The sequence below is a fragment of the Oncorhynchus kisutch genome, linkage group LG20, assembly GCF_002021735.2.
Source record: "Oncorhynchus kisutch isolate 150728-3 linkage group LG20, Okis_V2, whole genome shotgun sequence".
Classification (NCBI taxonomy): domain Eukaryota; kingdom Metazoa; phylum Chordata; class Actinopteri; order Salmoniformes; family Salmonidae; genus Oncorhynchus; species Oncorhynchus kisutch.
Window position 1 is genome coordinate 35,403,220 of NC_034193.2, and position 13,371 is coordinate 35,416,590.

The window sequence follows — 13,371 nt, forward strand, 5'->3', positions numbered from 1 at the left end:
TAGTAGTGGTACTACTAGTGGACCAATAGTATAGTAGTGGAGCTAGTACAATAACAAGGTGGAGATCACCATGGTATAGTAGTGGAACTAGTACAATAACAAGGTATGGAGACCATCATAGTATAGTAGGGGAGCTAGTACAATAACAAGGTGTGGAGACCATCATAGTATAGTAGTGGAACTAGTACAATAACAAGGTTTAGACCATCATAGTATAGTGGAACTAGTACAATAACAAGGTGTGGAGGCCATCATAGTATAGTGGTACTAGTACAATAACAAGGTGTGGAGACCATCATAGTCTAGTAGTGGTACTAGTAGTGGAGCTAGTAGTCATACTAGTAGTGGACCTAGTAGTGGAACTAGTACAATAACAAGGATTGGAGACCATCATAGTATAGTAGTGGAGCTAGTACAATAACAAGGTGTATAGACCATCATAGTATAGTAGTGGAACTAGTACAATAACAAGGTGTGGAGACCATCATAGTATAGTAGTGGTACTACTAGTGGACCAATAGTATAGTAGTGGAGCTAGTACAATAACAAGGTGGAGACCATCATAGTGTAGTAGTGGAGCTAGTACAATAACAAGGTGGAGACCATCATAGTATAGTAGTGGAGCTAGTAGTGGTACTAGTAGTGGAGCTAGTAGTGACACTAGTAGTGGAGCTAGTACAATAACAAGGTGGAGATCATCATAGTATAGTAATGGAGCTAGTACAATAACAAGGTGTGGAGAGCATCATAGTGTAGTAGTGGAGCTAGTACAATAACAAGGTGTGGAGACCATCATATTGTAGTAGTGGAGCTAGTACAATAACAAGGTGGAGACCATCATAGTATAGTAGTGGTACTAGTAGTGGAGCTAGTACAATAACAAGGTGTGGAGACCATCATAGTATATTAGTGGTACTAGTACAATAACAAGGTGTGGAGACCATCATAGTATAGTAGAGGAGCTAGTACAATTACAAGGTGGAGGCCATCATAGTATAGTTGTGGAGCTAGTAGTGGTACTAGTAGTGGTACTAGTAGTGGACCAAGTAGTGGAGCTAGTACAATAACAAGGCGTGGAGACCATCATAGTACAGTAGTGGTGCTAGTAGTGGAGCTAGTACAATAACAAGGTGTGGAGACCATCATAGTATAGTAGTGGTACTAGTACAATAACAAGGTGGGAAGACAATCATAGTATAGTAGTGGTACTACTAGTGGACCAATAGTATAGTAGTGGAGCTAGTACAATAACAAGGTGGAGATCATCATAGTATAGTAGTGGAACTAGTACAATAACAAGGTGTGGAGACCATCATAGTATAGTAGTGGTACTACTAGTGGACCAATAGTATAGTAGGTGAGCTAGTACAATAACAATGTGGAGACCATCATAGTGTAGTAGTGGAGCTAGTACAATAACAAGGTGGAGACCATCATAGTATAGTCGTGGTACTAGTAGTGGAGCTAGTACAATAACAAGGTGTGGAGACCATCATAGTATAGTAGTGGAGCTAGTAGTGGTACTAGTAGTGGAGCTAGTAGTGACACTAGTAGTGGAGCTAGTACAATAACAAGGTGTGGAGAGCATCATAGTGTAGTAGTGGAGCTAGTACAATAACAAGGTGGAGACCATCATAGTATAGTAGTGGTACTAGTAGTGGAGCTAGTACAATAACAAGGTGGAGATCATCATAGTATAGTAATGGAGCTAGTACAATAACAAGGTGTGGAGAGCATCATAGTGTAGTAGTGGAGCTAGTACAATAACAAGGTGTGGAGACCATCATATTGTAGTAGTGGAGCTAGTACAATAACAAGGTGTGGAGACCATCATAGTATATTAGTGGTACTAGTACAATAACAAGGTGTGGAGACCATCATAGTATAGTAGAGGAGCTAGTACAATAACAAGGTTGGAGACCATCATAGTATAGTAGTGGTACTAGTAGTGGACCTAGTAGTGGAGCTAGTACAATAACAAGGTGTGGAGACCATCATAGTATAGTAGTGGAGCTAGTACAATAACAAGGTGTGGAGACCTTCATAGTATAGTAGTGGTACTAGACCACCATCAATTTCAACTGATTTGAGAAGAAATAGGGAATTATTTCTAAGTGTAAGGGTGCCAATATATTTGGCTGCAGCTGTATCCAATCAAAGCAATTTTGCAATATCCAAATCATATATCAAATCAAATTCAAGGTTAGAGTGAAGAATATCTCAATTAAATTAATATATATAATAACTTAATAGACTAGAGTCCTGTCCAGAGGAAGTGCTTGTACATCAAGCTGCCTCACATTACAGAAACAGCTACAAGCCAAGGCTACTTACTTCCTTATATAATCATTTACATTTAGCAATATCCAAATCGTATCATGAACAACAGAGGGTTTATACTTGTATACAATCAATCAAAGTTCATAATGAAAACGAAATACACATTTTTAAATATTTAATTTTAGACATGATCAAGATGAAAAAACAAAAACAGGCCTATTTTTTTGGTCAGTTTTTCATTTAAACAATATGATTTAGTGTGACAAACAAAAACACAAAATCTCAGTCAAAAACAAGTCAGAACACAGTCTCTCTTTTCTCTCATGTGATTTCAGGTCCTCTGACTGGGAAAATATCTTTCCACATTGAGAGCAGTGGTATGTCTTCTCCTCCTGTGTGTATATTCTTTCATGCTTATTTAGATGCCTTAACCGGTTACATCTCTTTCCACACAGGGAGCAGTGGTAGGGCTTATCCCCTCCTGAGTGTGTCCTCTCATGCCTTGTCAGACCCCCTAACTTGGTAAAACTCTTTCCACACAGGGAGCATTGGTAGGGCTTTTCTTGTGGGTGTGTCCTCATGCTGTTTCAGGCTCACTAAACCCCTAAATCTCTTTCCACACTGGGAACAGTGATAAGGCTTCTCTCCTGTGTGTGTCCTCTTGTGCCGATTTAGGTTCCCTAACTGGGTAAAATTCTTTCCACAGTGGGAACATAAGAAACTATTTTCTCCCGTGTGTTTTCAGGCTCCCTAACCAGGCAAAAGTCATTCCACATTTGGAACAGTGGTAAGGCTTCTCTCCAGAGTGTATTCTCTTATGTAGTAATAGGTACCCTAATTTGTTAAAACTCTTTCCACATTGGGAGCATTGGAAAGGTTTTTCTCTTGTGTGTGTCCTCTCATGCCCATTCAGGTTCCCTAACTTGGTAAAACTCTTTCCACAGTGGGAGCAGTGATGTCCTCCTTTTGCTTTGGGCGTCTCTGGGTCTGATTCCCCTGAAGGACTCTTTCCGTTGTCAGAGGGAGAGTCTGGTTTCTCTCCTGTCAAAGACAAACAGATTATCTAGTTACTTAGTTGTCTACTGTGCTGTGCTGTACTGTGTGGCCAAACTTGTGAAACATATAAGTCTATGATTGGTTCAGATTTGGTCTTGTTTGGGGGAGTTCATTAAAATAATAGCCAGTGTAAAAAACAGTGGTCACCAAGATATTCCTAGTCAATCATCAAACATTTCAGTAAAAACCCAATGCGTTTTCCGTTTGCTCCAGCAGTATTCTTAAAGTGTATGTGAATTTAGCAGGAAAAAAAATATTTTCAAATATTAGTTTGATGAGCCCGGCCTACAAGACCCAGTTTCATCACCATCCTCTCCTGAGACTGAAAGCCCAGAGAATTCCACTTTGCCTGGGTATGCGTTTTTTTTCTGGGGGCGCTAAAATTAACATGAGGCCATCAAGCTACTATCCTGAGAACGATATGACATTTTTGACCGATACCGATATCCAATGTTTTCCTTGCTCCAAAAAACGATACCGATATTTAAAATTTTAGCAGCCTTTAAAGCATTCTAGTACAGTTAAATAGTTAACACACCCAGATGCAGCGGTCTAAGCCACTGCATCTCAGTGCAAGAGGCGTCACTACAGTCCCTGGTTCGTTCCCCAGCATATTCAACTATGTAAAGAAAAAAGGTATTCACGAAGAATATTTCCTTCATTCAGATCTAGGATGTGTTATTTTAGTGTTCCCTTTATTTTTTTGAGCCGTGTATACACTTTTTTTTAAATGTCACGAAAAGCACTATACAAAGTAAATGTATTATATATTATGGTCTGACATGTCTGCAGAAGTGCAATTTGGTAATATATTTTGTTTGGTAAATTGTTTACATTTGTGGTGCCAGTAAATAAATGAATTATTTAAATCAATATTGTCAATATTGTTATTAAAACATTTTTTTTATAATGGAGGGAGGGTGAACAGCAAGTAAAAAAAAAAGAAAAACAAAAGGTTATTTGAGGAACCATAATAAGGGGTTCTTCAAAGAACTTAAGGGATCCTACAAAATGTTCTTTGAATAACTTTTAGGGGTTCCCCCACAGTTTCAATTTGAAGAACCCCTAAAGGATACTCCAGGAACCTTTACTTTTTAGAGTGTATATTAATAAAAGTCACCTTGTCCGAGAGACATTTACATAGTTATACACATCCCAATTAGGGATGACTATTTTGGGATTAAGTAGCGGCCACAACAAACAGACCTGATATCGCCCATAATTCGACGTCATTGGACGTCACATGCTGACTGGGTATGACCAAAGTTATTCTATTTAGCTACACTTTGTAGTACATTTTTACACGATAATAAATGTTTGATGCCACATCGCCCGTTTTCAAAGGGAGTCGTTGGTTTTTAGGGGCAGTCGCTTTTTAGCTTTTTGTCTGAAAGTATTTTCTCAACTGCGATACCAACTCCAGTCAGCAGATGGCGATGTGCGTCTTTCGGGTGATTCTGCCACTGTGACGTATCTAGTGGACGGGACGCTTCTTCAACATTAACAGCTAGTCAGCCACCTTGGTTCACTCTAACTTTATGGAGAAAGGTTTATACAATAAATAGTGTAACCGATGTGAAATGGCTAGCTAGTCAGCGGGGTGCGCGCTAATAGCGTTTCAATCGGTGACGTCACTCGCTCTGAGACCTTGAAGTAGTTGCTCTGCAAGGGCCGCGGCTTTTGTGGAGCGATGGGTAACGATGCTTTGAGGGTGGCTGTTGTCGACGTGTGCAGAGGGTCCCTGGTTCGAGGAGAGGGACGGAAGCCCCCCCCCACCACCCCAAATTTTCAGGACTTAAGGGCAGTTTTATTTCAAATGTAGTACCCAGGCGGAGAACAGCCAGTAAGCATTTTATCGTTTCATCCTTAGGGTAACTTACCTTAGAGTGGACACACTCCCATCAGTTTCTGAGACAACTGCCCAGACTTTGTAGACTGTTTAAAAATGCTTAAACCTCATCTTTACGAAGTGTGGTCTCCCTGAAATCCCAAGTTAGAGGGATCTCTCGTGCACCATTTAGCCATGTCATCAGTCACCAAGTCAAGATTCACGCCCCATCACCAAATGTGGTTGTTGATTTCTTTCATATCAAATGAGATGACAAACGTATCACACAAGTCAGAGTTATACTTGAACTACATCTTTATTCGCTTAATAATAAGGGAGCAGGTCAAGACAACATACACATATAAAGTGAATCAATTGAGTGCTCTACGATAATGGCTGGTCGACGAATCACCCCCAGATGATTAGTTGAGAGCCCCGATACAAAAGTATAAAGGTCTTTAATAGCCAAGATGCACCCCTTTCAACCTACATGACAAACAGATGTATAGAATGGGTCACAAGGTTAAGATTTGTATGAAAGATACTATCTGCTGAGAATTATAAGTATCTGATGTAAAAACAGTACTCTTTGTGTAGAGACCAGGGTCTGGCCCTGGGGTCATCTCTGCCTGGTACCATATAGAACAGAAACATTAACTCGTGCTCTGGAATGCGGTCTCTTTAGGTTTTATCACCCAAAAGACATTGTAAATGTCCATCCTCAGTAGAAGACAGACACTATAGTTATAAGAACCCTCTATTCTGTTGCATAAAACCACCATTTGATGCAATAAAAGTATTATAACATAATGTTGCAGTTTTGCTCTCAGTGTCCACTGAAAGTTGACTAGTAACAACAACTGAGACCTAAAAGACACCCACCACGAGACCCACTTAATCTGCCCAAGAAGAGGCAAACAAAAGAAAAACCCACACCAACCTTCAAGACAGGAAGCAACCCAAAAAGGTGGTTAAAATAATTTATTACAATCAATACCATTCATACTATTACAAAATCATAATTCTCATTCATTCTTAATTAATTATATTTACAAAAACATCAAACAAAAACAAACCTCAGGGGAGCATCGTCCCTCCCCGTCATACCTAACCAATACCTAACCCTTTCCCTATCTCCCCTTCCCTAATCTATCCCCTTACCAAACTCACTCTAACACTCCCAGCCCTAAACCCCCTTTCCACCTCTCCCTTGCCGCATGCTTCCCCCACTTCCTCTCCTCCCTCTTCATCTTCCCCCTCAAATCACCTTCCACCCTTCTCACTATCCCTTCCACCCCCCAATCTCTCCCTGTCTTGACTAAATTCTGCCTGGCTTCCCACAGTCCCTTTTTAAAGAGACTCATGAAAAGCCAGAGCAGAAACCTGTCCCTATCCGTTCCCTTTGCTCTCCCTACGCCTCTCTCTAGCCTAGCCCATGTCAAAACAAAATCACTCCTAACCACACCTAGCATCACCCGTGCCCTAGCCCAGACTAGTCCGGCAAAGGCACAGTCCCAGAAGGCATGGCGCACAGTCTCCTCCCTGCCACAAGAGGATCTTGGACAGGTGGGGGATTGCACCAAACTATACCGGTACAAGATGGCACGTACCGGCAAGCGCTTATGGAGGCCCAACCAATTCAGGTCCTTGAGCCTGTTGTCCAGGCCCCGCACCTGCACTCCCTCCCAGACCACTGACGAGATGCCCGCTACAGGCGCAGGACTCCCTGCCTGCCTGACCTCCTCGTACAGGTGCCTGTGGTCTAAACCTACTCGGGCAACTTCAACCTCGGGGTGCGCACGCAGCCACTTGGCCGCATGGCCAAAGTGCCACGGCAGCTGTTCCGCCCGAGGACCCGCGTTAGACCACACCATTACGCTTCTCGCCTTATACGAGAAGAACACCCGCAGGAGGTAACCGGATGGGTGTATAACCGGACGAGCAAGCTCCGTCAACAAGAAAGAAACAAAAATGGCGTCCAGCTTGAGGGGGAAATGTGGTACCCCCCTACCTCCCTCCCCGATGGGACAGATCATGCGTGCCCTGGCGACCCACTCGCACTTGCCACTCCACATAAACTGAAACACAAGCCTCACTAGAGGCCTCCTCAGACAAGCCGGCAATGGGTAGATATATGCCAAATACAAAAGAGACGGCAACACATCCACCTTTAGGACCAGGACTTTGCCCATAATAGACAAATATCTAGCCTTCCACATTGCTAGCTTCCTCTGTACCACTGCGATACGCATGTTCCAGTTTAGCGTCGCTGAGCCGGAGGTCTCAAAATGAACCCCGAGAATCCTCAGGGTCCCTTCACAGAGAGATAACCCCCCAGGCACATCCGTTCTACCGCGCCATCTTCCGAAAAACTTGACGGAAGACTTTGCATGGTTCAGAACTGCTCCCGACGCTCGGGTGAAATCCCCAAAGATGGCAAGGGACCTTGTCAGGCACGAGTCCTTGCACAACAGCAAGGAAGTGTCGTCGGCGTACTGCGTCATCTTAACACGCAGCCCACCACTTCCAGGGATCAACAAGCCTTCCACCCCTGTGTCTGCCCTAATGGCAGCCCCCAGAGGCTCCATGTACAGAACGAAGAGGAGAGCCGAGAGTGGGCATCCCTGCCTGACCCCAGACGAGAGATCAAAAACGTCACCTAAGTGACTATTTACACTAACTCGACACCCCGCTCCGACATATAAAGTACGGATCCATCCTATAAACCTCTCCCCAAATCCTAATCTACCTAACACCCTGAATAGAAAAGATCTATTCACGCGATCAAAAGCTTTCGGCTGATCTAGCGCTGCTACCATTAAAGGCAGCCCTCTATCTTCAACCCAAGCGATGGAATCCCTGATCAACTGTAGGTTCCATCTTATAGAGCGGCCCTCTACCCCGCACGTCTGATCCTCGTGGACGACGTAGGGAAGGGCTGTGCGCAACCGGTCTGCTAAAATCTTTGCAAGAATCTTGTAATCTACGCACAGCATGGTCAATGGCCGCCAGTTGCCAAGGTCAGTTGCTTCCCCCTTCTTATAAAGAAGTGACAGCACACCAACAGCCATTGATCCCCCCGGGACCCCCGTCTCAAGGATGGCCTTCAAGACTTCGAGAACCACTGGTCCATGTATACCCCAAAACTTGAGGTAAAACTCAGCCGGCAGCCCATCCATCCAGGCACCTTCCCTTTTCCCATCCTCCTAAGAGCGCTCTCAACCTCTTCTAGTGAGATCTGGGCCTCCATCACGTCTCTAATGTCCTCTGGCAACCGCCGGGACAAGTGTTCTAAAAACACGTTTCCCTGCTCTACATCTATTTCCCTTTCCTTAAATAAACCTTGGAAATGATCAGTTGTCACCCTGACCATTTCCTCTGGTTTACTTACTATACTACCATTTTCTTCCCTAACTCCATGCATTACCTTCCTACTCTGCCTGGCCCTAACCGACTTAAAGAACATAGGGGAACAAGTCTCATTATGTTCTAGAAAGCCACTATGCGCACGCTCCAGGAAAGCTCGAGCCTTCTGCTCCTGCAGCTCCCTGAGCTGCGCCTTTAGGGCTGCGAATCTCTCCCAGTCAATCGACCCGCCGAGGTTGCCTGCCTCGTACTCGAGTTCAATTAACCTTTGGATACGATCCACCTCCCTCCTTTCCTCCCTTTTTTTCCTTCTACAATATCCTATTATAAAAGCCCTAATCCTCACCTTAACTAAATCGCACCACTCTAACACCCCCTCGCACATGGACCGGAGGCCGTCAAGCCTCCGAAAGAAACCAAAAAATGCGTCAACGAAAGCCTGCTCCTCCAGTATATCCCGATCTAACTTCCAGTACCCCCTACCGAAGAGGCAGACTGGCGACCCCACCTGCAGGAACACCCCGTCGTGATCCGTGAAGAAAACAGGCAACAGCCGCCCAGACAACTGACCCAAAGACCTAGATACAAAAATGTAGTCGAGCCTCCGCGCAACCCCCCTGGAGTTGCGCCATGTAGGGCCGACCATTGCCGGAGTAGTGTGCAGGCCACCATCAACCAGACCATGGCAAGCCATTAGCCCAGAGATGGCACCTCCACTGCTATCACCGCCTACCCCTAAATCTATATTAAAGTCTCCTCCTATCACCAAGTGCCTGTTTGTAACACACAGGGGCGCCAGACAGTCCACCATCTCCCTCCTGTCTGCCGCCACCTGTGGCCCATACACCCCAATTAACCTATATCTAGCTTCTCTAAACTTAACATCTATCCCCAAAACTCTACCCTGCATTATTACAAAAGTGTTTAAAACTACTTGGCACCACACGTCCCGCTAGGGCACCTCCCCCCACTGCTCAACTGACACAGTAGCACACAGAACGCAAAAAATATTCTTAGAAATATTTAACCTCCACACATTAACAAGTCCAATAGCTCAAATGAAAGATAAACACCTTGTTCATCTAGCCAGCAAGTCAGATTTCTAAAATGTTTTACGGCGAAAACATAGCACATATTTATGTCAAACCACCACCAAAGATAGGCTAATTTACATAGCCATTTTGTAGAACAATAGATGCAATCACAAAAGCAGGATTAAAAGTAAAATAATTCACTAACCTTTTGAAAATCTTCATCAGATCACAGGAATAGGACATGTTATACAGTACATTTATGTTTTTTTCAATAATATGCTAATTATATCCATAAATCACGGTTTACATAGAAGGTCATGACTAAAAAATGCTACAACAATGCCTGGAGAAATTATGGTAACTCTGTCAGATAACAGAAATACACATCATAAACGTTGACTAAATATACATGTTCTACATATACTTAGAAAGATACACTTCTTCTTAATAAAACAGCTGTGTTACATTTATTTTTAACTTTACAGATTTCGTTCACTAGGCTATAATGTGAGTCGGCGCTCAGGAATTAGCATTTTGGCTCCTCTATCTCGGAGTCCACAGAAACACAAATTTAACACATAAATGTTCCCTTACCTTTGCTGTTCTTCCATCAGAAGACCTGGAAGGGTTTATACTTACCAAAAACAGCTTTAGTTTTGAAGTCTGTGTCTTTCGGTTATCAACACGACATATTTCGGTTGAAATGCAGCCAAAAAGTAAAGTTAGTTCGCACCAAAACGTCGAAATTACATATTATATGTCGACTAAACTTGTCAAACTTGGTTCAGAACACAGCGTTAGCATGCTATATAGCTTCACCGCAATTCTCAGGACAAAGAGAAACACACGCATCGTTTAATCAATCTTGGAAGAAAGACAGAATGCGTGTGAGAGTAACCTGTTTTCTCGCGCGACCGAAAGGTTTCGGCCGGTCATTACTCTCGTGAGTGCGCGATTCACACAATGAGAAGCCCCATTGAAAGCGGACACCGCGCTGAAGACATAGGAACTGTTCCCAGGACTGTAGGTGCTTGGGAAGGGTGGGGGCGATGACGTCAAAGTTGGGCCAACTTTTTGGATGACAAGAGAGAGTTTGGGAGAATGAGTGCCCTGAGAGTTCTGCTTTACTTACAGACATAATTTAAACGGTTTTAGAAGCTTTAGAGTGTTTTCTATTCAATAATATTTATTATATGCATATTGTTTTCTGTTTACTATGGGCACGCATTTCACCAACGGGGGCAGTATTCTGCCCTAGCCTTAACAGGTTCCTCTCTATGCCCACACAAAATCCCTACTCCTGTTGAGTGCACCCCTCCTATGCCCCAAAAAGATTCCCCCTTATCCCACTCCCTCTTAAATCTACACACATCCCCACCATCCCTCAGGTGAACCTCCTGTAAAAAACAGAAATCAAACCCCACACCCTCTAAATAACAAAAAAACGCCCTCCTTTTAACATTATTCCTTAACCCCCTAACATTTAGACTAAAAAAAGAAACAGAACTATTCATTTAATTATTAACAACAAATTTAAAAAAATAAAAATAAAAAAAAACAGGAGACTCACCCGATGCTCCCCTGGTCCATCTCCACCGGCGGGGACGTCCTCTCCTCTCCTGACGCCCCCCCGTCCTCCATCCCAACCCATGACCCAGGCAGTGTGTTGGGTCCTCCCTCCCCACCCACCATCCCCCCCTCCCTGTTTGCCTCGGGGCTGCATGTAGGGGACCCCATCTCCCCAAACAGGAGTTGGGATCCCTCTAGCAAACAGCCCACCGACCCCTCACTGGAGTCATCCACTAAAATGCAAGGGGCTGAGGCAAACCGGGAGGACAAATTACCCCCCCCCCCCCCCCCCCCCCCCCGCCACTCTCTTAGCCCCCCCCCCCCCCTCCCTCTCACTTCCTGCCAAGCTCCCCCTCTTTATCCCTTTCTTCTTTGGTGAAGGAGGTAGCGGGGAGACACAACGTCCCATCCCCGCTAACTCCTCCACCAAATCCCTCATTTCGACCTCGAGGAAGCCTGGCAGGCTGTCCCCCCACTCCTTTCCCCCATCTCCCCCCCCTCCCACCCCCTCCCCCACCCCCTCCCCTCCCAAATCCACTCCTCCCTCCTTCTCCGTCACTGTCCCCGTTCCTTCTTCCACTCCTTCTCGTACCACTGTCCCCTTCTCCCTCTTCTCAGCTCCTCCACGTTCTTCCACCTTCTTTTTAATCTCTCCTTCTTTTTCCTTCTTTCCATCTTCTCTCCTCTTTCTTTTCGCCTCTTCCTTCTTCCCTTCTTCGTCCTTCTCCTTCCTTTCCCCTGTGCCATCCGTACAATCCGCATGCGTCCTCTCTTTCCTCCCCCCATCCCCCGCTCCCCCCCCAGCTGCAGACGCGTATGACCTGTGACGAGCCGGGCAATCACGCCACAGGTGTACTTTCGAGCCACACCCGTGGCAAGCCTTGGGCTCGTCACACTCCTTGGCCTTGTGCTCTTCCGACCCACAAAAACGACATTTCTTGGCGCTGCACGAGGCCAGGATATGCGCCTGCAGAACGGGGGCTGACGTGCATAGTAGAGTGTTCCCCTGTCAGCCCCCAGGGAGAACATCGCCGGAGGATGGAGGTAGCCATCCACACTCTTCGGGGACTCCCTGAGTAACGCCTGGAACCCTCTCCTCCCGTTCCAGAAACCCAGGGAGTCCCTGAGGTACCTCGCTGAGGAGACATTGTCCATGTACCTCCCCAGAAAGGCCCTCACCTCTTCATCTTTCACATGCGGATTGTACATGGTTACGGTGACCACCCTGAAGTTGTTCTTCGCCAGGCTGGTCACCGCATAATGACACAGGGGTCCCGTTTTCTCCGCTTCCTTTGCCATCTTCAATACATCATCATGTTTCTCCTCTTTGTGAAACGTCACATCGAAAGCCTTCTCATTCGGGTTCCCTTGAAAGCAGAGTACTTCCTTCACCTCTATCCTGAGGCATCCCATCAATATAGTCCTTCCAAAAGTTTCCCTGCCCCAAGGTTCCATCTCCTTTTCAGTCCATGAAAATCTTACGGTATTTGCTATACCAATCCCCGGAACCGACCAGGTTTGCTTGTTTGTATTCATTTTCCTTCAAAAAAAAGCTCTCTTCAGAAAGAAGCTTCAACATAAAATGAAAACATCTTAACCCAAAAAGGTGGCTCGACTAAAGGTGTTGACTCTCAACATCTCTCAAGACAACTGGAGCACCGGGCCAGACAGTCTTAAATAGAACCTGGACCAGGTCAGGTGAAACACCTTCCCACTAACGAGATGAACAAGCCAGCACAGGTGTAACCCATACTGACTAACGAGGTGACACCAATCAGTGCACCCCACGTGCTAACGAGCTATAAGTGGCAATACTTCACTTAATGGTGAGGCATGGAATAATAAAACATGTATATTTTGTCAGGCTGAATGTTTGAAATATGAGTAGGTGATTTGAGTTATGCTTCTTCAGTAGTGGAATAAAGACAATTAGCATTTGAATGTTGTTAAGAAATACTCGAGTGATGTCAGATTGTTGATAAAAATTGATTATAGACCAATTTATTATACTGCTTTCATGTGTGTATATACACAAACATCTGCAACAATTATCATATTACATGTATTTTTTAAACAAGCAGCTATTTCAACTTTTTCAACAGCTAGCTACATTTTGAAGTGCTGCATTTTGATTAAAGTGGGTCACCAACGCAGTAAGTGTAACACAGCTCTTTTCTTGTTATTCACTTTCTGTTAAATAACACTCTTTCAATTCAGAGCCTGGATTTTTCGCCTGGG

General features: G+C 44.6%; 1 protein-coding gene across 1 annotated transcript; it reads right to left on the reverse strand.

The window, feature by feature from the left end:
* Positions 1 to 2,534: 2,534 nt before the first annotated feature.
* On the reverse strand, positions 2,535 to 12,546 carry LOC109875993 (gastrula zinc finger protein XlCGF17.1-like). The gene is made up of 4 exons (XM_031799104.1): positions 12,313 to 12,546; positions 11,990 to 12,100; positions 3,006 to 3,343; positions 2,535 to 2,853 (listed from the first exon to the last, which is right to left on the reverse strand). Exons 1-4 carry the CDS (start codon positions 12,544 to 12,546, stop codon positions 2,535 to 2,537), a joined length of 1,002 nt encoding a protein of 333 aa, XP_031654964.1.
* Positions 12,547 to 13,371: the final 825 nt, after the last annotated feature.